At 41.1% G+C, this 27,054-nt stretch overlaps 4 protein-coding genes across 4 annotated transcripts in view; all 4 read right to left on the bottom strand.

The window, feature by feature from the left end:
- LOC117245837 (uncharacterized) overlaps positions 1-27,054 on the bottom strand; it is a 277,287-nt gene that overhangs the window by 32,502 nt on the left and 217,731 nt on the right. The gene's annotated exons all lie outside the window — the stretch shown is intronic.
- On the bottom strand, positions 4,428-5,967 carry LOC144459625 (uncharacterized). Its single transcript, XM_078163922.1, has one exon. The coding sequence runs from the start codon at positions 5,705-5,707 to the stop codon at positions 4,472-4,474; it is 1,236 nt and encodes a 411-aa protein (XP_078020048.1). The 5' UTR covers positions 5,708-5,967; the 3' UTR covers positions 4,428-4,471.
- Positions 13,615-16,313, bottom strand: LOC144459896 (uncharacterized). Its single transcript, XM_078164699.1, has 3 exons — positions 16,046-16,313; positions 14,153-14,545; positions 13,615-13,667 (listed from the first exon to the last, which is right to left on the bottom strand). The coding sequence occupies exons 1-3, from the start codon at positions 16,086-16,088 to the stop codon at positions 13,615-13,617; spliced, it is 489 nt and encodes a 162-aa protein (XP_078020825.1). The 5' UTR covers positions 16,089-16,313.
- Positions 21,264-22,936, bottom strand: LOC117245911 (uncharacterized). The gene has a single exon (XM_078163906.1). It carries the CDS (start codon positions 22,808-22,810, stop codon positions 21,443-21,445), a length of 1,368 nt encoding a protein of 455 aa, XP_078020032.1. The 5' UTR covers positions 22,811-22,936; the 3' UTR covers positions 21,264-21,442.

A 27,054-nucleotide genomic window follows, 5' to 3' on the forward strand; every position in this document is an offset into this window, starting at 1 on the left:
AATGAGTGATAGGATGTTCAATATTTGGTATTTCTCCAGTACGAAGCTAGGGCTGACCTGCCTGCAGCCTGTGAGCGCGTGCTATATTAAATAATAGGGCACTCAAACAACGTCAAAATACGTCCACTTAAAATGCATTTTTTTTTCACACAGATAGGCTCGGATTGTTAGTATAATTATCCGACAACATAACGGAAAGGAGAAATGAATGCCTGTGTTTACCTTTACCTGGATTCGGACATGTTCCTCTGCCTGTTGCAATTTTAGTATATGTGTCTGAGTGCCCTATTATTTAATATAGCGCGCTCACGGGCTGCAGGCAGGTCAGCCCTAGCTTCGTACTGGAGAAATGTCAAATATTGAACATCCTATCACTCATTTAGACAAAAGTAGATCGGAAAATAGGGCCCAGGTTGAAAAAAACATTAGTTCCCTTTAAATATTTTGATGGGCAGTTTACACAGATAGTCCATAAGTATAACATTCAGGAAATAAAATCAAACCTTTAACACATAATCCATCAGTATAACTTTTCCAGAGCTGAGTGTTGCTCCATTGTTATCTGCTGTGTTAGTTGATCCAACCATTGGCAGATGATGATTTCTTTCTGATTCTTAATAGTATTGTTTTCTTGGCTATAGTTCACAAGTAGGGCAGAGCTGCCAACTCTTTTCCAATGAAAGTAGCTAGCACTAGCTACAAAAAGTTGCTTAAAGTCTCCAGATGACATCATATGCTTACATGGATGCTGATGACATCTTCGCAGACTGAATCACCGTGACCTTGATCTAATCCTTCCAGGTAGAAACTGCAAACTGTTGTGAATTGCAGTGATATGTGAATTCAGCAAACCTGCTTATTTCTGTTATTTTCAGCCATGACTGAAACATTTAAAGATACATCAATCAATCAATCAATCAAACTTTATTTGTATAGCACTTTTCATACATTAAAAATGCAGCACAAAGTGCTTCAAAGAATAAAAACAAACAAAAATAATTCATACATATTGAAAACTTGATCAGTTATCCACCCCATGACTCATACTACTGCTGCTAAGGAAAAATACAACCAACGAAGAGTTCCACATGCACTGTCTTTGTGAACCTGTAAAACCTCTGAATTTCAAGAGGGGACACAGAATGATACAGACGGACCCAAAACAGACTAAAAATGGCATGGGAGCTAGGTAGAAAAAACGACTGTTTCTATCAAAGGAGTCTGGTGACTGTGGACAGCGACAGCAGCAAAACCTATCTTAGCCACATAAAAACAGGATCACCTAAACAATATCCACATCAGTTTAAGTGGACACTACATTAAAAGTTTTTTCAACACATAACCATGCTGTCAGACAGCCCTTTACAACTGAAAACTGATGCAGTTACATGATGCTCTCCTAAAAGTAACCAGACTCCACAGAAAGAATCAGTAATTTTACCTCACAGAACACAATGAGTCGCTGGTCTTCAGCTGCCCTTAGATTGGACAGTTAGTTTGTGTTGTTGTGTGGCTTTTGGAAACGACCTAACTATGCCAGTTCTCTTGTCTGCTTCTCCAAACTGGGAGAGTAAAGCTGATAAGACACAATTCCAAATGAAGGCTGAGTCATGAAGATCACTCAGCAGCTTCAGTGTTTTCCTATCATTATATTATGGGGGCACCCCGCCTCATGTTATTTATCCTATTTACACCGTGGCATATAATTTCTTTTTCTGAACATTTTATTTTCAATTTTTAATTTCACAAGAACAGTACAACTTATTCCCACTAAAACTCAACAATAAAAGATACACAGTTAAAAAACAAATGACAAACAAAGGGATGACAGAATAATTACATATGAATGAAGAAAATAGGAAATGTCAATAAATCAAAATAATAGTAATAAAGTAAATTACAAAATAAATAAATGTTTAAAGAAAGGCAACACAATCAAATAAATTCATTATGTTGTAACACGCTTGTCACTAAAATATCTCAACTATTGTATCTGAACGCTAACATAAGCCTATCATGGACGAGGTTAAAGGTCACAGCGAACCCATAGTTGATAAAGGTAGCTTTTCATCTCCAAGAGTATACAGTTCATCATCTCTGATATCCATTTCAATATAGAGAGGGGGAGAATCCGACTTCCAGGTTAATCCGATACATTTTCTGGAAACAGCAAGAGCAATGTCAATGAATTTCCTGGAACTCTGATTTAGTTTCAAGTTTGTTATGTTTCCTAGAAGACAGAGTCCTGGGTCTAATGGGATCTGTGTATCCATGATTTTGGTCATTATGTCGCATATATCATACCAAAATTATGTTACTTTAGTACAATGCCACGTGCAGTATAAGATGGTGCCCTCAGGAATGCCGCATCTTTAACAGATCATTGAAAATGTAGGTTTATGCCGATGTAGTTTTTTGGGGGTGAGGTAGAGCAGATGAAGAAAATTATAATTGACCAATTTAAGTCTGGCATTCACAGTAGCAAACAAGCTGTTCTGACATTGACACTACCTTGAAACTCTGTTACAGTGAAATGCCTCCTCCACCCTTGTCAGGGCAGGCAGTGCCATTTGTTCCCCCCAAATTAGTTTCAGGAAGGCTCTCAGTCATAAATAACAAAAGTGTTTGTTGGATAAATCATATTTTGCTTTTAGCTGTTCAAAGGACATGAAGATGTTGCTACTTTAACACTGTTCAGTGTATCTTATCCCTCTGTCATACCAAAGCTTAAAAATTGTATTATCAGAGACCATTGGTATAAGTTTGGTTTTCCACAAAGGTGTTTTAGGGGACAAATCATTGCTCACTATGAACCTCATACCACAATCTAACTTGGTGGACAGTGAGCGGGTTTTTGGTTTTACTGACAATACTTTTTGAATTCCATTTATAAATAAAATCACTTCCCGCCTCTTCATCAAGGTCAGGAAGTTCAATTTGTGTCCAGGGGGGCGCACAGGATCATTCAAATAAAGATAGGAGAAATTTCATTTGTAGTAGTAAAATTTTAGGTTCGGGAGTCGGAGGCCACCCATTTTATGATCCAACGATAACTTCTCTAGGCTCGCCCTGGGTACTTTATGATTCCAGATGAATATGATTATGTTTTTGTTAAGAGCTTTATAGAGACTATTAGGCCTATAGGAGGAGCATTTTTGGGGGTCTTTGTTTTTCATATGAATAACCATTATTGAGGCCATAGAAAAGGAATCTGGTCGAGTTTGAGTTTCTGTTGCCAAATTCAAAACATCTTTAAAGAGAGGGACAAGCAGGTTTTTTAACTCCTTGTAAAATTCAGGAGGGAACCCATCTTCACCGGGTGATTTATTAGACTGTAATGAGGAGATGGCTTTTTTGATTTCTTTTTGAGTGAAGGGGGAGTTCTTCTCCTCCTGGTCCTCCTCCGTTAAGTTTGGTAGTTCAATAGTTAATAGGAATGTATCAATTGTGGCAGGGTCATCTGTGGACTTTGATGTATAGAATGCAGAATAATAGTGTTTAAAGCAATCATTCATTTCTTTCAGGTTTCTTGCTACAGTCCCATTTTCAGTTTCTATGGAATTAACAATTCTCGATTTCTCCTCCATCTTCAACTGCCAAGCCAAGACTTTCTGCGCCTTTCCCCCAATTCATAGCATCTGTGTTTGGTTCAAAGAATATTTATTTCTATTCTGTATGTGTTCAAGAGGTTATATTTGAGCTTTTTGTTGACTCAAGTTTAGTAGGTCTCCCTTAAGCATGACACATGTTCTTTTTCCAAATATAGGACTTCTTTCTCAAGCTCATTCATTTCAAGCATGTATTTTTTCTTTAAACCATTGGTATAAGAAATTATCTGCCCTCTTAAGAAGGCTTTCATTGTGTCACACAATACAAAGCTACTGGGGGAAGAGGCACAGTTTGTTTCACAGCTTCTTTGAGCAAAGTTGGGTTCAGCTGCCATGTATATGGTCCCTGGATTTTTTCAAGTATAAACAATGAGAGTGTCAGTGGGGAATGGTCTGGCATGATCCTCAATAAATATTCAGTTTCCATCACTCTATGGGTTAATTGGTAAGATGTAAGAAAAAAATCTATCCCCGTATGGGAATTATAGAGACACAAGTAGAAGGAATATTCTCTAGTTGTGGGGTGAAAGTGTCTCCAGGTGTCACAGAGGTTTAGATCTTTCATAAAGGCCACTGTGGATCTGGCTGCTTTGATTGTTGTCACTACAGAGTCTGAGGACCTGTCTAAAACTGTGTGGCATGTCATTTCTGTCTCTACGTGGTTGCACAATTCTCCTCTGCTCTCTGCATCGCTCATGGCAGAGTTCTTCTTCAATGTGCGCACGTGCACACACATGGACACATGCAGGTGCACACACAGGTGAGCACACTCCCACCAGTCGACTGACCCCCCCCCCCCCCCCCCCCACCCCCCAAAAAGTTTCTCTCGTCTCCTTCTTAGGCCAAGTGACTGAACAGTTGAATCACTTATCTCTGTCGTGAATTTTAAAGTGTGTCTGTAAATGTGCACTTTGTGTAAATGATTTCCCGCAAATTGAACAGCTAAATGGTTTCTCTCCTGTATGACATCTCATGTGTATCTTCAGATCTCCCTTTTCACCAAAGCCTTTGCCACACTCAGAGCAGTTAAATGGTTTTTCTCCTGTATGAGTTCTCATGTGTTTCTTCAGATCTCCAGTGTGAGCAAATCTTTTTCCACACTCAGAACAGCTAAATGGTTTCTCTCCTGTATGAGTTCTCATGTGTTTCTTCAGATCTCCACTGTCACCAAATCTTTTCCCACACTCAGAACAACTAAATGGTTTCTCTCCTGTATGAGATCTCATGTGTACTGCCAGAATTGCACGACGACCAAATGTTTTCCCACACTCAGAGCAGCTAAATGGTTTCTCTCCTATGTGAGCTCTCATGTGTACTTTAAGACTTTTACTGTAACCAAATGTTTTCCCACATTCAGAGCAGCTAAACGGTTTCTCTCCTGTATGCGATCTCATGTGCTTGTTCAGATCTCCACTGTAACCGAATATTTTCCCACACTCAGAGCAGCTAAATGGTTTCTCACCTGTATGAAATCTCATGTGTTTGTTGAGATCTCCGCTGTAACAGAATGTTTTCCCACATTCAGAGCAGCTAAATGGTTTTTCTCCTGTATGAATTCTCATGTGTTTCTTCAGGTCCCCACTGTAACAAAATATTTTCCCACATTCAGAACAGCTAAATGGTTTCTCCCCAGAATGAAACGTCATGTGTTTCTTCAGCTCACCACTGTAACAAAATCTTTTCCCACACTCAGAACAGCTAAATGGTTTCTCTCCTGTATGAGTTCTCATGTGTTTCTTCAGATCCCCAGTGTGACCAAATCTTTTTCCACACTCAGAACAGCTAAATGGTTTCTCTCCTGTATGAGTTCTCATGTGTTTCTTCAGATCTCCACTGTAACCAAATCTTTTCCCACACTCAGAGCAGCTAAATCGTTTCTCACCAACAATCAAATCATTGACAGAGACTTGATCATTTTTCAGAGAGTTTAAACTTGACTGAGGTTCTCTGGTCTCCGTCCAATCATCACTGTCATAAGTTTCTGGTTCAGAAGACGCTCCAGTCTTATCATCAGCCTCTGGTTGTAAATGTCTATCCAAATCTGAATTCCTGGCTGGTTCTGCTCCTCCACAGTCCTCTCCTTTCACTTCTGTTCTCATCTGCTGAGTTTGTCTTTCATGAAGCTGTGAGGACTGAGGTTTCTCTTCATCATCTTCACTCTTCACAGGGACAGGAGTGAATGTGAACTTGGTGATATCATCCTCCTCCAGCCCTTGAAGCTGCTCTCCCTCTTGACTGATCCAGAGTTCCTCCTGTTCCTCTTTAATGTGTGGAGGCTCTGGGTCCTCCTGGTCCACACTGGAGTTCCACTCCTGCTGCTCAGGGGGAACCTCTTCTTTAACCACCAACAGCTGCTGGACGTCTGCAGGAAACACACACACACACACACACACACACACACACAAATGTTGTTGTTCATTCACATCACAGCTCAAAAACTCCTTACTGAACTTCTACAGATCTCTGAGCATCAAACAGCTTCAGAGTGTTCACTCAGCTATGTCAGAGTGAGTGAGGTTGAGGTGAGCTTTAATTTCATAGCAGTCATTAACATGTATTGTTACTCTTGTCATGTCTGGAGGCTACAGTGTGGCTCTTTATTTGCTCAGGATAAAGTGAATTATGTGAGAATGATTGTCCATAGGATGCGAGAGTTTGTTGTGAGTCAAGTTTGATTACTGGCAGCCTGAGTAAGTAAAATGCCGGTAATGGCAAGTTTTCGGCTAAATGGAAACCAAAAGGGTGAATCTCGGAAATCTCGCGTAGAAATGACCCAGAAGGAGCGGCCGATGCTGGCGAGTTACTGAGATGGAGGAGCGTAGGAGTGCTTCGGCTGAAGCACAAGCAGACGCAGCAGTTGCAATGAACGAAGAAACAAATTGTCTGTCAGAAAAATGCGGCTTGAGCCGCGCTCTTGTGTGCTCACCTTGTGTGTGGTGTGTGTGTGTGTGTGTGTGTGTGTGTGTGTGTGTGCGCACACACGTGTCTATGTGTGTGTGCGTACGTGCGCATCGGGGCCGAACTCATCGAACCGATACAGAGAGCAGAGGATGATTGTAAAGGTGCGACCATGTAGAGACAGAAATTACATGCCGTCGTGTAAACAATATAAGTCATCACGTTATAAGATGAACCGTTTCACTGTATAACACGATAAATAGTATACTGTTATGTTATTATATGAAGCGTCCCTTGCATGGGTGCAGATCCCGGGGGGGAAGGGGGGACATGCACCCCCCACCCAATTTCTGAAAAACACAAATTGTCCCCCCAATTCTAAATAACCTAAAGAATTGAAATTGAACAAATGTATTTTCCGACACCACAATTATAAAATAAATGAAAATTGTGGAACAAATGTTTTTATAAATACAGTCAGGTCCATAACTATTTGGACAATGATACAGTTGTCGTCATTTTGGCTCTGTACACCACCACAATGGGTTTTAAATGAAACAATGAATACCTGCTTGAAGTGCAGACTCTCAGCTTTCATTTAAGGCTTTTTTCAAAAATGTAGTATGAACCGTGTAGGAATGACAACCATTTCTTCACACAGTCCCCCGACTTTAAGGGCTCATAAGTATTTGGACAAACTAACATAATCATCAATTAAACAGTCAGTTTTAATACTTGGTTGCAAATCCTTTACAGTCAATGACTGCCTGAAGTGTTGGACACATAGGCATCATCAGATGCTGGGTTTCTTCCCTGGTGATGCTCTGCCAGCCCTTTACTGCAGCCGTCTGCACTTCCTGCTTGTGTTTTGGGTGTTTTGTCCTCAGTTTTGGCTTCAGCAAGAGAAACGCATGCTCAATTGGATTCAGGTCAGATGATATGACTTGGCCATTGCACAACATTCCACTTCTTTGCCTTAAAAATGTCTTTGGTTGCTTTTGCAATATGCTTCAGGTCAATGTCCAACTGCACTGTGAAGCATCGTCCAATGAGTTTTGAAGCATTTAGTTGAATCTGAGCAGATAATGGTGCCCCAAACACTTCAGCTTCCATCCTGCTGCTCTTGTAAGCAAGAGAAGACTTCACTAGAATAAATACAGAGGGTTTATCACAAGATGCAAACCATTGGTTAGCCTTAAAAATGGAAGGCCAGATTAGAGTTTGTCAAAAACCATCTAAAAAGCCTGTACAGTTGTGGAACAGCATACTATGGACAGATAAAACAAAGATCAACTACCAGAATGATGGGAAGACAAGAGAAGGAAGAAGGGAAGGAACTGCTCATGATCCAAAGCACACCACCTCATCAGTGAAGCATGGTGGAGGTACTGTTATGTCATGGCCTTGTATGGCTGCCAGTGGAACTGGTTCTCTTGTATTTATTGATGATGTGACTGCTGACAAGAGCAGCAGGATGAAAGCTGAAGTGTTTGGGGCACCATTATCTGCTCAGATTCAACTAAATGCTTCAAAACTCATTGGACGATGCTTCACAGTGCAGTTGGACATTGACCTGAAGCATATTGCAAAAGCAACCAAAGACATTTTTAAGGCAAAGAAGTGGAATGTTGTGCAATGGCCAAGTCATATCATCTGACCTGAATCCAATTGAGCATGTGTTTCTCTTGCTGAAGCCAAAACTGAGGACAAAACACCCAAAACACAAGCAGGAAGTGCAGACGGCTGCAGTAAAGGGCTGGCAGAGCATCACCAGGGAAGAAACCCAGCATCTGATGATGCCTATGTGTCCAACACTTCAGGCAGTCATTGACTGTAAAGGATTTGCAACCAAGTATTAAAACTGACTGTTTAATTGATGATTATGTTAGTTTGTCCAAATACTTATGAGCCCTTAAAGTCGGGGGACTGTGTGAAGAAATGGTTGTAATTCCTACACGGTTCATACTACATTTTTGAAAAAAGCTTTAAATGAAAGCTGAGAGTCTGCACTTTAAGCAGGTATTCATTGTTTCATTTAAAACCCATTGTGGTGGTGTACAGACCCCAAATTACGACAACTGTATCATTGTCCAAATAATTATGGACCTGACTGTATATTCTCCAACATGATCAGTTAGTTTAACCAAGCTCAATTAGGGGATCATATTCTGATAATCATCCATATCCACTGATGTATACAATAGTCCCATATACTGGGAGAAAGGGTAGATGATGAGGAGATTTGGAAATCTGTGAGAGGCGAGAGATGAGAACGTGAGTGGACATAACATGCCTGAGACCCTGAAAATAGAAGTAGCATTAACTAACAGCGAAGCAGTGAAAAGGAGGGTGATGGCTGGCTCCATGTACTGTTGGCTGTTTAAGAGAAATAAACAGTAAAAGTGAGGATATGACTCTCTGTGTAGCGCTCTGTGGGCATGATTGCCCTCTCCTCTTATATGCTTTACTCACAAGTGTGTGAATTGACCTGGATATGAAGCGTCTGTAGCGCCAAATAATGTAACGGGAGTTTCTAAAGAGCGAAGACAAAAAATAAATCAGCAGCAGGGGTCATATTTCAGCAGCGGAGCACCACCGCTGCTAGTTGCATATAGGGGAAACACTGTTGCTCAATGGATTTGTTCTGTTTTGTAATACACAGTATTCTTCCAAATTAGTGTTAGTGTATTTTAATATTCAGAATTTCGCTTCGATCTGCTGGAAAAACCTAACTCGCTATTTTATAACACCAGGCAGACCATGGACACATATTCTGGAACTGTACAAAAATGAGGATATACTGGAAAAATGTTAATTTAGTTGTAAAAAATGTCTTGGGATATGAAATCCCAAATACTTGTCCAGTAATGTATCTTGGGAATATTGAGAAGGTTGTAATAAAAGAAGATCTGTACTTGACTAAAATATTACTCTCAGCAAGTAAGAAAGCAGTTACAAGAAAATGGCTCAATGTAAATATCCCAAGACAGGAACAGTGGTTGGAAATTGTCCAGGAAATCTTTGTCATGGAAAAATTGACATACCTTTTGAGAGTCAAAGAGAATGTATTTGAAAAGAACTGGGAAAAATGGAACATTTATATGAGACGTGACACCAACTGAACAAACGCCAAATGGAACAGTGGACTCAATAGTGGCTCATCTCCAGACAGTTTGTTAGTGTTATTACTATTGTTATTTTAATTTGTATCTTGTTTGATGTATTGTTTTGTCTATATGCATGTGAAAACTCAATAAAAATTTAAGTTATAAAAAAAAAGAATTTTCCTTCGACAAGCTCTCTCTTTTGATCATACACATGTTTGCATCTCTGAGAATAATGCCCAACAACATTGCTCAACAGGTTGCTCTGTGTATCATCAGTCAAGCAGTTGTTTTGGTGAGTCAGGGCTGCACAATATTAGACAAAACTGACAATGTTACGATTTTGTATACTGCGATATGTATTGCAATATACAGTGTATTGCAATAACTTGAATAGCTCTATTTAGAAAGAAGTGATCATTTGGGATTTGGAAAGGCTGTATTTGCATGAAATATATATTTTACAATCAAACTGTCCTTGAAACTGAGAACTTCACAACCTATAGTATTAACCAGCAAAATAAGTATGGCATATTGCCTTTGACTAATATTATATTGATATGATGAACTTATACTGCGAGTCTCACAATGTGACTGTTGCGCAAGAACACATTGCTATGGTGATGCTCTAATGATATTGTGCAGCCCTAAATTGAATTGAATTCTATGGTAGAAAAATAACCAGTTTTTGAATTGGATTTACGACCCCTGAACCATTTTTGCACTGCATAGGAGTGACCCCCATCAAGTTGTTGGAAGTAACTAAGTAACTTCTACTTTAAGTACGTTTTAAACTAACTACTTTTTACTTTTACTTGAGTAGATTTTCAGATGGGTAGCTTTACCTATCAAAGTAAAGGTACTTTTACTTGAGTAGAATTTTTCAGTACTTTTTCCACCTCTGGCTTAATTAGTTAGCATTGGCTAATTTCATGGGGTTTCTCAACTCAGCTACCAGTGGTAGAAAGTAGCTAAGTACATCAACTCAAGTACTAATGCAGTACAAATTTGTGGTTCTTGTACTTCACTCATGTATTCCTTAAAGTGTGTGAGATTGGGGCAGAGCCGATGGTCATTGAAGAGAGGTGAGGTAGCTTGGCCAAGGACATACTTTCAGCACTAATTGTCTGTTGACTGCTGCAGCTCTACAAATGCGCATGTGGTTCTATTTAGACTGTTTCGAGATTCGGACATTCGTTCGGACATTAGGTGAAAAGTCCCTGTTTGAGCTGTAATTACCTGTTGGCTGCAGTCTCTAGGTGCATCAGACAATTTGATGTAGTTTGTCTTGTGATCCAACAGAGGGCACTCTAAAAATTGACTATCATGTTGACCTACTGCATGTCCTACTGACTAGAGGTCGGCCGATTAATCGGGCCGGTCTAACGCCATTTTGAGGTAATCGGCTCAGGCCGATCCCTGTGCTCATGAGGCCAATGACCAGAAGAGAAACCTTTAAACAGTGTTAAACTGTTGCACAATGTTGGTGTTCTTGAACATGCCCTTAACACTGACGTCGTAGGCTACACACAGGTGCAGCAGTGCAGACTGTTTCTCTGTCTCTCATCTCTCCGCTATTCACGTGTGGTGTTGGTGCTGCGATCATAAACAGACTGGAATACCGAGCAACTCACGCCAGTCAAATGTAACTGAAGGCTGTGTGTATCTCCAACATGTTGACAAGTAGCACTAGTGTTTGCATTGTAGTAGAAAATGCACTGGAGACGGTGAAAACAACATGCAACAAGTGCCCGTGAGGTGTGGGGCTTATGTTTGCTAATCAGGGAAGCACCGCGGGTACTCGTATAACGAGTTTGAGTTGCTTTGAAATGCGCATTCACCGTCTCCAGTGCATTTTCTAATTGCCTATACTGAACACAAATATAAAGGGCTAAGTGCTAGGAGTTCTCCGTTATTCACGTGTAGAATTGGCGATGCAGTCATCATAAAGGGGCTGGAATACCTTGTCAACATGTTGGAGATACACACAGCCTTCAGTTGCGTTTGACTGGCGTGCATTGCTCAGTATTCCAGTCTGTTTATGATGGCAGCAGCAACACTACACGTGTATAACGGAGAGAAGAGAGACGGAGAAACAGTCTGCTCTGCTGCACCTGTGTGTAGCTTCCCCTCTTTGAGCCCAACAAGACGCTGACGTCAGTGTTGAGGGCACGTTGAAGAACACCAACATTGTCCAACAGTTTAACACTGTTTTAAGGTTTCTCTTCTGGTCAGCACACGTCTATTTCTGTTTGGATGTCATGGCAACAGTGCAGTAGTGTATAAGACAGAATCAGTGCAAATATAAGCAGCAGTAACAACGGAATAGTGAGTGGCACAGTAACGGAATAGTGAACATAATTACTCAGAACACTGCAATAGGTATTTATAAGTTTCCAGTTCTAGTGTTGCACGGTATACTGGTACCAACGGCAGACCACGGTACTAAAATTCCACGAATTACTGCATCCATAGTGCTCCGCGGCGCAAGACAATGGCTTACCGGCGACAGAGAAGTCCAGGTCCAATAATTTCCTCTTTTGTTTGTCTCATGACCCAGTAGTACCTGGACAACCGAGCCGTGGCAGCACAAAGGTATGTGACGTGTCAGAGGAGAAACGAGCCGTTCACATTTCTCTCTTTGTGGCAGGTAACGGCCCACAAACCTCACCGCACTTAAGGGACTGTTCTTTACTTGTCAGGGGAGGAGGGTGGCTGGTTGATTTTTATTTTATTTATTTATTTTATTTTGATCCCCCCTATGTTAATCACTTATTGATGCTGTTTTTGAAGTATGAATAAGTCAGTAAGTAATTTATTCCATTGAAATATCATTGATGTATTATAGAAAAGTGATTTATCTTTTTATAAATGACAAAAGGCACATCTGCCTATTTTTTGCTGTGGTATCGTGATACTACTCAGAACCATGATACTTTCACTGGTATCGTACCGTGGGCCCCAATTTTGGTACCGTGACAACACTATCCAGTTCCCATTCCCAGTGATTACCAAAAACCCATTTAGGCCTAACTAATTTGGTAACTGCAACACAAGCATGCTCATGTTATGAGAGAGGGAGGGAGAGAGAGAGAGGGTGGATTATTTTTTTTAACCAAGTTTATACAGTAATTTCTGTAAATGTTTTCTCAGTGATGCTGCTGTCAGCTGATAATGCTGCTGTTCATAAGTGCACTAAAACACTAAGTATTTTTTATTTAGTCAATTACAAGAACATTCAATAAATGTTAACATTTAGGTTAAACAGTATTGTGTCATTTGTTATCAGATTCATTCCTAGATCCAAAAGCACAATTCAGGAGGCAGAGAGCAGGTGAACCCTGGGCTTGAGGCGAGGGACAGGAGACCCGTAACGACAAAATATTGCATTTTATCAGATGGGGGAGAAAAAAGTGATATTGGCCTTATATCGGCCATCGGCTGCCCTGCTTTCTCTGAATATCGGCATCTGCATAATCGGCCTAAAGGCCATATCGGTCGACCTGTAACAATAACTGTACACAAGAGGGAGCGTAGTGGATAGTGCCGGCGCCCCATGTACTGAGGCGATGCCTTGCTGTAGCGGTTGCAGGTTCTGCATGTCACCCCCTGCTCTCTCTCTCACCCCATTTCACTCTGTCCTGTAAATTAAAAGGCAAAAGCCCGAAAAAATAATATTTTTTAAAAAAAAGGGAGAAAAGGCAACTGCTGCCCTGGGAGCGATGGGGAGCCTGTTTGGGGACTTGTATAAATCGAATGACTTTGATTAGGGTAGCGGTGTCGGCATCCTGGAGATGCAAGCCTACATGAAGGAGACTCCTCTTTCTGCAGACTGCAACCCACTGCTTTGGTGGAGAGACACAGGGTGCAACAAGTACCCGCTACTCTCAAAGCTGGCCCATAAATACCAACCCATTCAGTGATGTTAGAAAACCATAAGATACAGCCACACAGCCATAAAGCCAACACAATCAAGCCACACACAACAACAAACCACAAGTGTGTCAGCAACGGTGGCCTCCTGCCGTTAATACAATAACCAAGAAGACACAGCGGTCTGCAACACAAGCAGCAACAAACAACACTGTTTTTGAAAAAGGTCAAAAAGCCAGCATCTATAACAAGCCTTTATCATCACAAACAATGAATATAAAACAACTCACTCATTATGTTTTCATCCAGCGGCTGTCACTTTGAATCAAATCCCACAAATATGACATGCAACCCACTGTAGCCTACATGAAATGTCCAAAATGTCCAATATCCAAAAACTCCAACACGTTTGAACGCTCCAAACTCAAAAATATTCCTTAACGATATACAGTAATGTGACCTGATCTTACAGCACCATCCTCCTCTCCTTCTCTCTTCTCCTCTGCTCCTCACGCTTCAATGAACCCAAATTTAACTTTTTTCCCTACGTACCAAGGACTTGACCTGACTTGCTTGATTCTAACCACAGTGACGTGGGACTTGCTTGAGACTTGAAGGTTAAAACTTGAGACTTGCTTAAGACAAGCAAATGTGTGACTTGACAAATACCTGACTGAGGTTCTCTGGTCTCCGTCCAATCATCACTGTCATCAGTCTCAGGTTGTAAATGTGTATCTGGATCTGAGTTCCTGGCTGGTTCTGCTCCTCCACAGTCCTCTCCCTCTGCTTCTGTTTCCATCTGTTCTGTGTGTCTTTGATGAAGCTGTGAGGACTGAGGTTTCTCTTCATCGTCTTCACTCTTCACAGGGACAGGAGTGAATGTGAACTTGGTGATATCATCCTCCTCCAGCCCTTGAAGCTGCTCTCCCTCCTGACTGATCCAGAGTTCCTCCTGTTCCTCTTTAATGTGTGGAGGCTCTGGGTCCTCCTGGTCCACACTGGAGCTCCACTCCTGCTGCTCAGGGGGAACCTCTTCTTTAACCACCAACAGCTGCTGGACGTCTGCAGGACACACACACACACACACACACACACACACACACACACACACACAAACGTTACAGAGAAATCATGTCTAGAGGCTACAGTGTGGTTCTTTATTTGCTCAGTCTAAAGTGAATTATGTGAGAATGATTAGGATGCGAGAGTTTGCTGTGCATCAAGTTTTATTACTGGCAGCCTGAGTAAATGAAATATATAATTATATGGGACCATCCCACATTTAAAATATACTGTCCCTTACTAAATCAATACAGAACGCAATTTGTCCCTTATTTCTGTGCACACACTGCTGCATAAACCATATTTTCATGTACTGGGAATGACATGAGAAATATTAAACCAAAAGAGTTTCATGGAACATAGCAGAGAAATATTAAATCAGAATTTGCAGAGGAGCATGACACAGAATGGCAGATCCGTCACTCAGCGTCATTGCTGCCATGGATACGAGACTTCAACATGCAGGACCGCCATTCACACGCTCACTGACACCCTGACTGACTGACGGCAGAATGATTACAGGGAAAGGTTAGCGTAAGGACGTGATGGGGTGGTTGCCTGGCAACAATATATAAGACACACATATATCACACACTCAAAATAGATGACTAAACACTATGTCCAATGTACTCTGATTTAATTCTAAAAAATGAAAGGAACAGCACTCCAAGTTTATCAAATTTTATTTTGCCACACAGACGTTTCGGGTCTGGCCCTTCTTCAGTGTGCTCTGGCAAACAATACAACAGCACGCACAATGTCAACTCCGGACTTTGGATGAGAAAATGTGTTACCTTTGATCATTTTTGTTTTTTTGTTGTCTTTGTCTAAAGAAAGGTCGAGTACTATCAGTCTGAAGTCGAACGGTTGAGTAATAACGAGTAGTTTTTTGTTTTGTTTTTTTAAAGTTAATCTTAATGTACAAAGAGTACAGTAAAATATGACAGTTCAGAGGGCTTTTATTCTGAAATGCTACATCAGATTGACCTGGTATTTTCTGGGTGACACCCTGAAGTTGTGTAGTATCAGTCTGAAGTGGAACGGTTGAGTAATAACGGGTATTTTTTTAATGTTAATCTTAATGTACTGTTTTTGAGGTTCTCTTCGTTCTCTGTTTCGATTCCAAAAAGTGATGGTTTGCCCTGGAAATGTCCTCAACCGTCATTGGTCAACTGAAGAAAAAAAAAAAAACACGTGGCACCAGACACCAGAGGGCGCCCGACCAAAGGGCAGCCCCCTCACTCTGAGATCTCTCCACTTTGTGCATGTGTGTGTCTTTCAGACCTGTGTGTAATTGACAAGCAAGAGTGAAAACAATAAATTTCCCCTCAGGGGAATTAATAAAGTAAATAAACTTAACTTAAGAAGCTAACGACACCAGAGAAGCTAACGACACCAGAGAAGCTAACGCGGCGTATAAACATCGACAGACTGAATATTTATCGAACAAACCTGCAGTTATATTATTAATATTGAACTTGTAATGTTTAATAAACAAACCTGCTCTGTGTAACCGAAGCTGAGAGTTGGAAACAGCGTCCATTAGTTTCCGTTGTCGCTCGTTCTCCTCTTTTGATCGACAAAGTTCCTCCTCGTACTCTGCTATAGTTCTTTCAAACAGCCCAAATATCTCTTCAGCAGCCGCAGTTAGTCGCTGCTTCACCTAACTTACGCTCTCAGCATTTGGACTTTAGACATGTTCACACTTAAAAAACACAATAAAGACACTCTGGTAACACACCTATCTAGCAGACGCCATCTTGTTCAAACAGTGTCACGTTCGCAACAGTAAAGAGTACAGCTTCCGGGGTAAATGAGTTTATGAGCTTCAAAATAAAAGTCCAGAAGTGTTGCTCGGAATTCCGGGCTTACTCAAAAACACACACTCAGGAGGATAAATGATTAAAATGCACTTATTCGAAAGAATGACTTTTATTGAATTGTTCCAGGTGAATTTTAGTTTATTTCATTTGATGTCACATATCGAGACACTTTCCAGTGTTTCAACAGAAACATAATGGAGAGATGCTAACAATCCTTGGAGTGGCTTTATCGAGGCACTTTCCAGTGTATACCCTAATCCATTAGTTAACTCAATAAAATGCTACAAGGATGGAAAAAGAGAGACAATGATAAAATCCACACAGACCATGTACACAAGGACACAAAATTAAGATCACTAAATATTAGTAGACAGTTTACACAGGGAATCCATAAGTGTAACATCAGAATGGATACATCCAGCCTTTAAAGGGGAACTAAGGTTTTTTCAACCTGGGCCCTATTTTCCGATCTACTTTTGTCTAAATGAGTGATAGGATGTTCAATATTTGATATTTCTCCAGTACAAAGCTAGGGCTGGCCTGCCTGCAGCCTGTGAGCGCGCTATATTAAATAATAGGGCACTCAGACTGCATCAAACAACATCAAAATACGTCCACTTAAAGTGCACTTTTTTCCACACGGCTCGGATTGTGAGTATAATTATCCAACAACATAACGGAAAGGAGAAATAAACGCCTGTGTTTACCTTTAGCTGGATTCGGACATGTTCCTCTGCCTGTTGCAATTTTAGTATATGTGCTACCCAAGTAACACTGCTCCCTTGTGTGACGCTGTCTGAGTGCCCTATTATTTAATATAGCGCGTACTCACGGGCTGCAGGCAGGTCAGCCCTAGTCTCTATATACAGACTCTGTAGGCAAAGCCCGGAGATTTTACCTTCGGAAGAAGAGCGGAAGAGCCCTGTTTTCCGGTTGTAGGTTGTTTGTAGTTTGCGTGATATTGACCAATCATGTTTGAGCCGGCTGCAGTTGTTGCCAGGTTAAATGGTCCGTGCAGTGAACTAACGAAGCGGACCATAATTAGCGTCACTGCAAACTCTGAATGGAAGACGAAAACGGAAATTAGCGTCCTCCGCTCGAATCAAACCGGAATGCCAAAAAATCGGGGGTCTGCCCCCCGAGGCTGTATCGCCATCTGCCGGAAGTCAGACGCCGAATACAGCCGATGGGTTCCGACAATGGATCAGCCCTAGTTTCGCACTGGAGAAATATAAAATATTGAACATTCTATCACTCAATTAGACAAAAGTAGATCGGAAAATAGGGCCCAGGTTGAAAAAAACATTAGTTCCCCTTTAATATTTTGATGGGCAGTTTACACAGATAGTCCATAAGTGTAACATTCAGGAAATAAAATCAAACCTTTAACACATAATCCATCAGTATAACTTTTCCAGAGCTGAGTGTTGCTCCATTGTTATCTGCTGTGTTAGTGGATCCAGCCACTGGGAGAAGATGATTTTTTTTTTCTGATTCTTAATAGTATTGTTTTCTTGGCTATAGTTCACAAGTAGGGCAGAGCTACCAACTCTTTTCCAATGAAAGTAGCTAGCATTAGCTACAAAAAGTCACTTAAAGTCTCCGGATGACATCATATGCTTACATGGATGTTGATGACGTCTTCGCAGACTTCCAGGTAGAAACTGCAAACTGTTGTGAATTGCAGTGATATGTTAATTCAGCAAACCTGTTTATTTCTGTTATTTTCAGCCATGACTGAAACATTTAAAGATATATTTTAACACCATGGTTCATCCTGTCTGACATTTCTGCTGTGCTTATTTTATGTCCTGAGTTGCTTTATTACTTCCCTTGCTTTCACTCGCCTCTGCAGCAGCTGCTCCTCTCATCCATCAATCAGATCACCTCTGATTGGAGCTCTTGATCAGTTATCTACCCCATGACTCATACTACTGCTGCTAAGTAGAAACACAACAAAAACAACCAACCAAGAGTTCCACATGCACTGTCTTTGTGAACCCGTAAAACCTCTGAATTTCAAGAGGGGATACAGAATGATACAGACGGACCCAAAAGAGACTAAAAATGGCATGGGAGCTAGGTAGAAAGAAGGACTGTTTCTATCAAAGGAGTCTGGTGACTGTGGACAGCGACAGCAGCAAAACCTATCTTAGCCACATAAAAACAGGATCACCTAAACAATATCCACATCAGTGTAAGGGACACCATATTAAAAGTTTTTTCAACACCTAACCATGCTGTCAGACAGCCCTTTACAACTGAAAACTGATGCAGTTACATGATGCTCTTCTAAAAGCAACCAGACTCCACAGAAAGAATCAGTAATTTTACTTCACAGAACACAATGAGTCACTGGTCTTCAGCTGCCCTTAGATTGGACAGTTAGTTTGTGTTGTTGTGTGACTTTTGGAACCGACCTAACTATGCCAGTTCTCTTGTCTCCCTCTCCAAACTGGGAGAGTAAAGTTTTTATTAAAGTCTTTATTAGTCTGCAGAGATTATCAGCTGAGAATGGTTTGTTTATAAAAATGGTTTGGTCTATAGTGATAAACTTGGAGAGGAACCTGTTTAATCTGGCAATAATCTTGAAGTCTGCATTTAGAAGGCTAATAGGCCTATAGGAGGAGCATTTTTTCAGGGTCTTTGTTTTTCATATGAGTAACCATTATTAAAGCCATAGAAAAGGAATCTGGTAGAGTTTGAGTTTCTGTTGCCAAATTCAAAACATCTTTAAAGAGAGGGACAAGCAGGTTTTTTTAACACCTTATAAAATTCAGGAGGGAACCCATCTTCACTGGGTGATTTATTTGACTGCAATGAGATGCTGGCTTTTTTGATTTCTTTTTGAGTGAAAGGGGAGTTCTTCTCCTCCTGGTCCTCCTCCGTTAAGCTTGGTAGTTCAATAGTTAATAAGAACGTATCAATTGTGGCAGGGTCATCTGTGGACTTTGATGTATATAACGCAGAATAATAGTGTTTTAAGCAATCATTCATTTCTTTCAGGTTTCTTATCCGTCTTCAACTGCCAAGCCAAGACTTTCTGCGCCTTTTCCCCCAATTCATAACATCTGTGTTTGGCTCAAAGAATATTTATTTCTATTCTGTATGTGTTCAAGAGGTTATATTTGAGCTTTTTGTTTATTCAAGTTTAGTAGGTCTCCCTTGAGTGTTACATATGTTGTTCATGTTCCAAACATAGGACTTCTTTCTCAAGCTCATTCATTTCAGCCATGTGTTTTTAAAACATTGGTATAAGAAATTATCTGCCTTCTTAAGAAGGCTTTCATTGTGTCCCACAATACAAAGCTACTGGGGGAAAAGACACAGTGTGTTTCACAGACAAACTTAATTTGGTTTCTCATGAATTTACAAAAATGAGCTTTTTTGAGCAAAGTTGGATCCAGCTGCCACGTGTATGGTCCCTGGATTTTTTTAAGTGTTAACAATAAGAGTGTCAGTGGGGAATGGTCTGAAATGATCCTCGATAAATATTCAGTTTCCATCACTCTATGGGTTAGTTGGTTAGATGTCAGAAAAAAAATCTATCCTCATATGGGAGTTGTGGAGACAGGAGTAGGAGTAGTGTCTAGTTGTGGGGTGAAAGTGTCCCCAGGAGTCACAGAGGTTTAGATCTTTCATAAAGGCCAGTGTGGATCTGGCTGCTTTGGTTCTTGTCACTACAGAGTCTGAGGACCTGTCTAAAACTGGGTGGCATGTCATTTCTGTCTCTACATGGTTGCACGATTACAATACTCCTCTGCTTTCTGCATCGGTCATGGCGAAGTTCTGCTTCGATGTGTGCGCATGCACACACATGGACACATGTGCACACACACACAGATGAGCACACTCCCACCAGCCGACAAAGAGCACTCATCAGAAAACATGTTGCGTCAACCACCTGCAAAGCAAACAAAAATATCTGCATTTTTATAAACGCTCCCAGGGTGGTGAAAATAGCAGCACTCGCTCTCCTTCAAGTAGCAGCCAGAGTAGCCCTCCTGCTCTGGATCCAAGTACAGGAAAGAGCCAAAGTGCTGCATGCCCTGCCCCTGACAAGCAGTAAAAGTCCAGTAACCACTGTATGACCCACATTTTGACCCAGCTTGGCTTTCAGAGGGGAAATACTCCCCCTGGCTGTACAAGATTGATCTTGGAAAGTAAGTAAATACATATATTTTAAAACATACATTCATACATAAATGTTTAGGTCTGTGTCAGTCTGCCTGCCGCCAGTCTGTCACATGACATACTAAGACTAAATATTTTCCAGAAAGCTTTAGGTTGAGTAGTCTTTCATCTTGTCATAGTCTCAGGTTGAAAAAGATTTAGGCCAAGATAATCTTCAGTGAGAAACACTGCAGCTTCAGTATGTCTCTCTTGTGTGGGTTTGATTGTGTTTGTGTAACTGTCTAGTTTGTGTAAAAGACTTCATACAGACACTAAACTTAAAGACTTTCTCCCGTATGACTTCTCATGAGTGTTTTTAGAATGTTATCCCAAATACAATTTTTTTCTAGACTGAACAGCTCAATCACTTTTCTCCTTCATAAATTCTCATGTGTGAATGTAAATTTCCCTGTTGTGTAAATGACTTCCCACAAATTGAGCAGCTAAATGGTTTCTCTCCTGTATGACATCTCATGTGTCTCATCAGAGCTCCGCTATAAACAAATCTTTTCCCACACTCAGAACAGCTAAATGGTTTCTCTCCCATATGAGATCTCATGTGCTCCTTCAGAACTCCACTACAACCAAATCTTTTGCCACACTCAGGGCAGTTAAATAGTTTTTGTCCAGTATGAGATCTCACGTGTTTCCTAAGACCTCCACTTTGACCAAAGATTTTACCACATTCAGCGCAACTAAATGGTTTCTCTCCGATATGAAATTTCATGTGTACTGCCAGAATTGCCCTGAGTCCAAATCTTTTTCCACACTCAGAGCAGCTAAATGGTTTCTCTCCTATATGAGATCTCGTGTTTGTTCAGATCACAGCTGTAACTAAATCTTTTCCCACACTCAGAGCAGCTAAATTGTTTCTCTCTGGTATGAGATCTCATGTGCTCCTTCAGAACTCCACTACAACCAAATCTTTTGCCACACTCTGGGAAGCTAAAGAGATTGATCCTGTATGAGTTCTCATGTGTCTCTTCAGAGCTCTGCTGTCACCAAATCTTTTGCCACACTCAGTGCAACTAAATGGTTTCACTCCTGTATGAGATCTCATGTGTACTGCCAGAATTGCCCTGAGGCCAAATCTTTTTCCACACTCAGAGCAGCTAAATGGTTTCTCTCCTATATGAGCTCTCATGTGTACTTTAAGACTGTTACTGTAACCAAATGTTTTCCCACATTCAGAGCAACTAAATGGTTTCTCTCCTGTATGAGATCTCATGTGTTTCTTTAGATCTCCATTGTAACCGAATACTTTCCCACACTCAGAACAGCTAAATGGTTTCTCTCCTGTATGAGTTCTCATATGTTTCTTCAGATCTCCGCTGTGACCAAATCTTTTCCCACACTCACTGCAGCTAAATGGTTTCTCCCCGGAATGAAATGTCATGTGTTTCTTCAGATCTCCACTGTAACAAAATATTTTCTCACATTCAGTGCAGCTAAATGGTTTCTCTCTTGTATGAGTTCTCATGTGTTTCTTCAGATCTCCACTGTGACCAAATCTTTTCCCACACTCACTGCAGCTAAATGGTTTCTCCCCGGAATGAAATGTCATGTGTTTCTTCAGATCTCCACTGTAACAAAATATTTTCTCGCACTCAGTGCAGCTAAATGGTTTCTCTCCTGTACGAGCCATCATGTGTCGCTTCAGAATTCCACGACGACCAAATTTTTTCCCACACTCAGAACAGCTAAATGGTTTCTCTCCTGTATGAATTTTCAAGTGTTTCTTCAGATCTCCACTGTAACCAAATCTTTTCCCACACTCAGAGCAGCTAAATGGTTTTTCTCCTGTATGAGTTCTCATGTGTTTCTTCAGATCTCCACTGTCACCAAATCTTTTCCCACACTCAGAACAGCTAAATGGTTTTTCTCCTGTATGAGTTCTCATATGTTTCTTCAGAACTCCACTGTGACCAAATCTTTTCCCACACACAGAGCAGCTAAATGGTTTCTCTCCTGTATGAGTTCTCATGTGTTTCTTCAGACCTCCACTGTAACCAAATCTTTTCCCACACTCAGAGCAGCTAAATAGTTTCTCACCAACAATCAAATCATTGACAGAGACTTGATCATTTTTCAGAGAGTTTAAACTTGACTGAGGTTCTCTGGTCTCCGTCCAATCATCACTGTCATCAGTGTCTGGTTCAGAAGACGCTCCGGTCTTGTCATCAGTCTCTGGTTGTAAATGTGTATCTGGATCTGAGTTCCTGGCTGGTTCTGGTCCTCCACAGTCCTCTCCTTCCACTTCTGTTCTCATTTGCTGAGTTTGTCTTTGATGAAGCTGTGAGGACTGAGGTTTCTCTTCATCATCTTCACTCTTCACAGGGACAGGAGTGAATGTGAACTTGGTGACATCATCCTCCTCCAGCCCTTGAAGCTGCTCTCCCTCCTGACTGATCCAGAGTTCCTCCTGTTCCTCTTTAATGTGTGGAGGCGCTGGGTCCTCCTGGTCCACACTGGAGCTCCACTCCTGCTGCTCAGGGGGAACCTCTTCTTTAACCACCAACAGCTGCTGGACGTCTGCAGGAAACAGGAAACACACACACACACACACACACACACAACACAACACAACACAACACACATAGACACACAGGTGTTACAGAAAAATGGTGTCGTTCATTCACATCACAGCTCAAAATCTCCTTATTGAACTTCTACAGATCTCTGAGCATCAAACAGCTTCACAGTGTTCACTCAGCTGTGTCAGAGTGAGTGAGGTTGAGGTGAGCTTTAATTTCATAGCAGTCATTAACATGTACTGTTACTCTTGTCAAGTCTGGAGGCTACAGTGTGGCTCTTTATTTGTTCAAACTAAAGTGAATTATGTGAGAATGATTGTCCATAGGATGCGAGAGTTTGCTGTGAGTCAAGTTTGATTACTGGCAGCCTGAGTAAATAAAATGCTGGTAATGGCACAGTATCCGCTGCCTTACAAAATAACACAATGTAGATAACATTATGGACCATTTAAAGCCACTTTTATGATATGTTATGTTAGCTAAATTTAGAGGTGGAAAGTAACTTATTACATTTACTCACTGTACTTACTTACTGTAATTGAGTATTTTTTGTGTGTAATTTGTAATTTTTTCAGTAGTAAATTTACTTTTACTTAAGTAAATTTTAAAAAAGTATTGTACTGAGCTACATTGGAGATCACATCCGTTACTGAGTTAAAAAAAAAGATTAAAAAAAAGTTTTTGGCTAAATGGAAACCAAAAGGGTGAATCTCGGAAATCTCGCGTGGAATTGACCCAGAAGGAGCGGCCGATACTGGCGAGTTACTGAGATGGAGGAGTGTGGGAGCAGACGCAGCAGTTGAAATGAACAAATTGTCTGTCAGAAAAATGCGTCCTGAACCGCACTCTTGTGTGCTCACCTTGTGTGTGTGTGTGTGTGTGTGTGTGTGTGTGTGTGTGTGTGTGTGTGTGTATCGGGGCCGAACTCATTAAACTGATACAGAGAGCAGAGGAGGATTGTAAAGGTGCGACGATGTAGAGACAGAAATGACATGCCGTCGTGTAAACAATATGTCATCACGTTATAAGGTGAACCGTTTCACCGTATAACACGATAAATAATATATTGTTATGTTATTATATTAAGAGTCCCTTCAAGGGACTCTTCATATAAGAGTCCCTTGAAGGGCTCAATTAGGGGCTCACATTCTGATAATCATCCATATCCACTGATGTATACAGTAGTCCCATCTACTGGGAGAAAGGGAAGATGATGAGGAGAACTGGGAATCTGTGAGAGGCGAGAGATGAGAACGTGAGTGGACATAACATGCCTGAGACCCTGAAACTAGAAGTAGCATTAACTAACAGCAAAGCAGTGAAAAGGAGGGTGATGGCTGGCTCCATGTACTCTTGGCTGTTTAAGAGAAATAAACAGTAAAGGTGAGGATATGACTCTCTGTGTAGTGCTTTTTGAATGACTTGGTGATGGTGATGAGACTCTATGAAATCGTGAAATATGCTGGCAATCTCAACCGCTCTGTGGGCATGATTTGCATGCATGCAATTTAATAGAACTTTAGTTTATGAAGAGATCAGACGGAGCCCTCTCCTCTTTTATGCTTTACTCACAAGTGTGTGAATTGACCTGGATATGAAGCGCCTGTAGCGCCAAATAATGTAACGGTAGTTTCTAAAGAGCGAAAACAAAAAAAGAAAAATAAATCAGTAGCAGGGGTCATATTTCAGCAGCGGAGCACCACCGCTGCTAGTTGCATATAGGGGAAACACTGTTGCTCAATGGATTTGTTGAAGACAAGAAGATGTTAAATTTGTTTACATTTTGTGCTGTTGAACCACCAATGAGCTTTTTGGATACTATTTAAATAAAAAGAAAAACCTGATGGGACAACTTGGATGCATTCTTTTCTTTTCTTTCTTAATGCTGTGCAAAGTATCGGATCGGACTCAGTTTCAAAATAAAGGACTCGTATCGGATGGGATGCAAAAAAAATGTGATCGGGACATCCCTACATCAAATCCCACAAATATGACATGCAACCCACTGTAGCCTACATGAAATGTCCAAAATTTCCAATATCCAAAACTTCCAACACGCTTGAACACTCCAAACTCAAACATATTCCTGAACGATATACAGTAATGTGACCTGATCTTACAGCACCATCTTCCTCTCCTTCTCTCTTCTCCTCATGCTTCAATGAACAAAAATTTTACTTTTTTCCTAATTTGAGCCAACAAACAGAATACAGCTAGCCTATACACTACAGAACAACATCTTCCTGCACCTCAAAGTCCCAGGTCACGATCTCTCAAATGATACACATACACACATACAGAGAGACAAGCAAAGTCAAACCAAGCCAGCTCATGTCTGTTGAAAAGGGATATAAGTGGCTGGAATCAAACACTACACAAACAAGCCACAGTGCCCTGCTGGTGCTGTGTAAGATGAAAAACCCCTGGCAGAAGTGAAAGTTCATCTCACAGAGTCTGACTTTTTATTTTTATCCAATTAAAGGGAAATTTTGGTTTATTTCAACCTGTCTCCTATCGTCCTAAATTTGTTTCAAGTGACTAGTGACATAAAAATATTAGTTAGCATGTTAGCCGTTAGCCTAGATACAGCCGGGGCGCATAGTAGCGTCAGACCTGTTAAAACGTAAGTGAACGGGCATCCTTCAAGTGCAAAGTTAGTCCACTAAACAAGCTGTTTTCCACAAAGACCGCCTCATATCGTTAAGATAAATGTCAGAGAACTTATAGAAAACGACATGTAAACGTGTTGTCTTACCTTACCGGTGTGGTGCCATGTTTGTTTACCATCTAGCTCTGCTTTCCAAAGCGCGGCCGAAATATAACTCACGAGCTCTAGATAAAGCCCAGCTGGATACTACCCCAGGTGGAGGTGTCTCGTCCTCGGTCACATCCAGACCTTGAATATAAGGCTGCAACCAGTCCCATTCCTTGCAACAGAGGCATTCCTCTTCTGTGGGCATTGGGGCACAGCATTCACAAGTACACCACCAATCTCCAGAGCTACGCAGCCTTGCAGCAGCCATTCCTCCTCTCTCGTCCTCTACCTGTGGTGCCTCTCTCTCTCTCTCTCCTCCGTTCTTCAAGTTCACGAAGCTCTTCGTCAGTGTATTCTGGCTCAAATAAATAAGGGTGGCCATCAAACTCTGCAAAATCAAATTCCTCCTCCACAAAGTCGAAGTCTGGCAAAAAGTCAGCCATTATTCTATAAATCTTTCATAAAATAAATGAATGAACTTTTCAGGCTACTGTCCGGTTCTGCCTTCCAGCTGTTGCTGCTTGTTCAGGCACGCTATGAGATCGCTGCTTGTTCTCGCAGTATTTCGGCCGCGATTTGGAAAGCAGAGCTAAGGGGGTAAACAAACATGGCAGCACACCGGTAAGGTAAGACAACACGTTTACATGTCATTTTCTATATGTTCTCTGACATTTATCCTAATGATATGAGGCGATCTTTGTGGAAAAAAAGCTTGTTTAGTGGACTAACTTTGCACTTTAAGTATGCCCGTTCACTTACGTTTTAACAGGTCTGACGCTATGCGCCCCGGCTGTATCTAGGCGAACAGCTAACATGCTAACTATTATTTCTATGTCACTAGACACTTGAAACAAATTTAGGACGATAGGAGACAGGTTGAAATAAACCGAAATTTCCCTTTAAAGATAGAAAAATGACTTGACTCAACTTGCTTGACTCATACCAAGGACTTGACCTGACTTGCTTGATTCTAACCACCGTGACTTGGGACTTGCTTGAGACTTGAAGGTTAAAACTTGAGACTTGCTTAAGACAAGCAAATGTGTGACTTGACAAATACCTGACTGAGGTTCTCTGGTCTCCGTCCAATCATCACTGACATCAGTCTCAGGTTGTAAATGTGTATTTGAGTTCCTGGCTGGTTCTGCTCCTCCACAGACCTCTCCCTCTGCTTCTGTTTCCATCTGTTCTGTGTGTCTTTGATGAAGCTGTGACGACTGAGGT

Source organism: Epinephelus lanceolatus, chromosome 22, assembly GCF_041903045.1.
Source record: "Epinephelus lanceolatus isolate andai-2023 chromosome 22, ASM4190304v1, whole genome shotgun sequence".
Lineage (NCBI taxonomy): Eukaryota > Metazoa > Chordata > Actinopteri > Perciformes > Serranidae > Epinephelus > Epinephelus lanceolatus.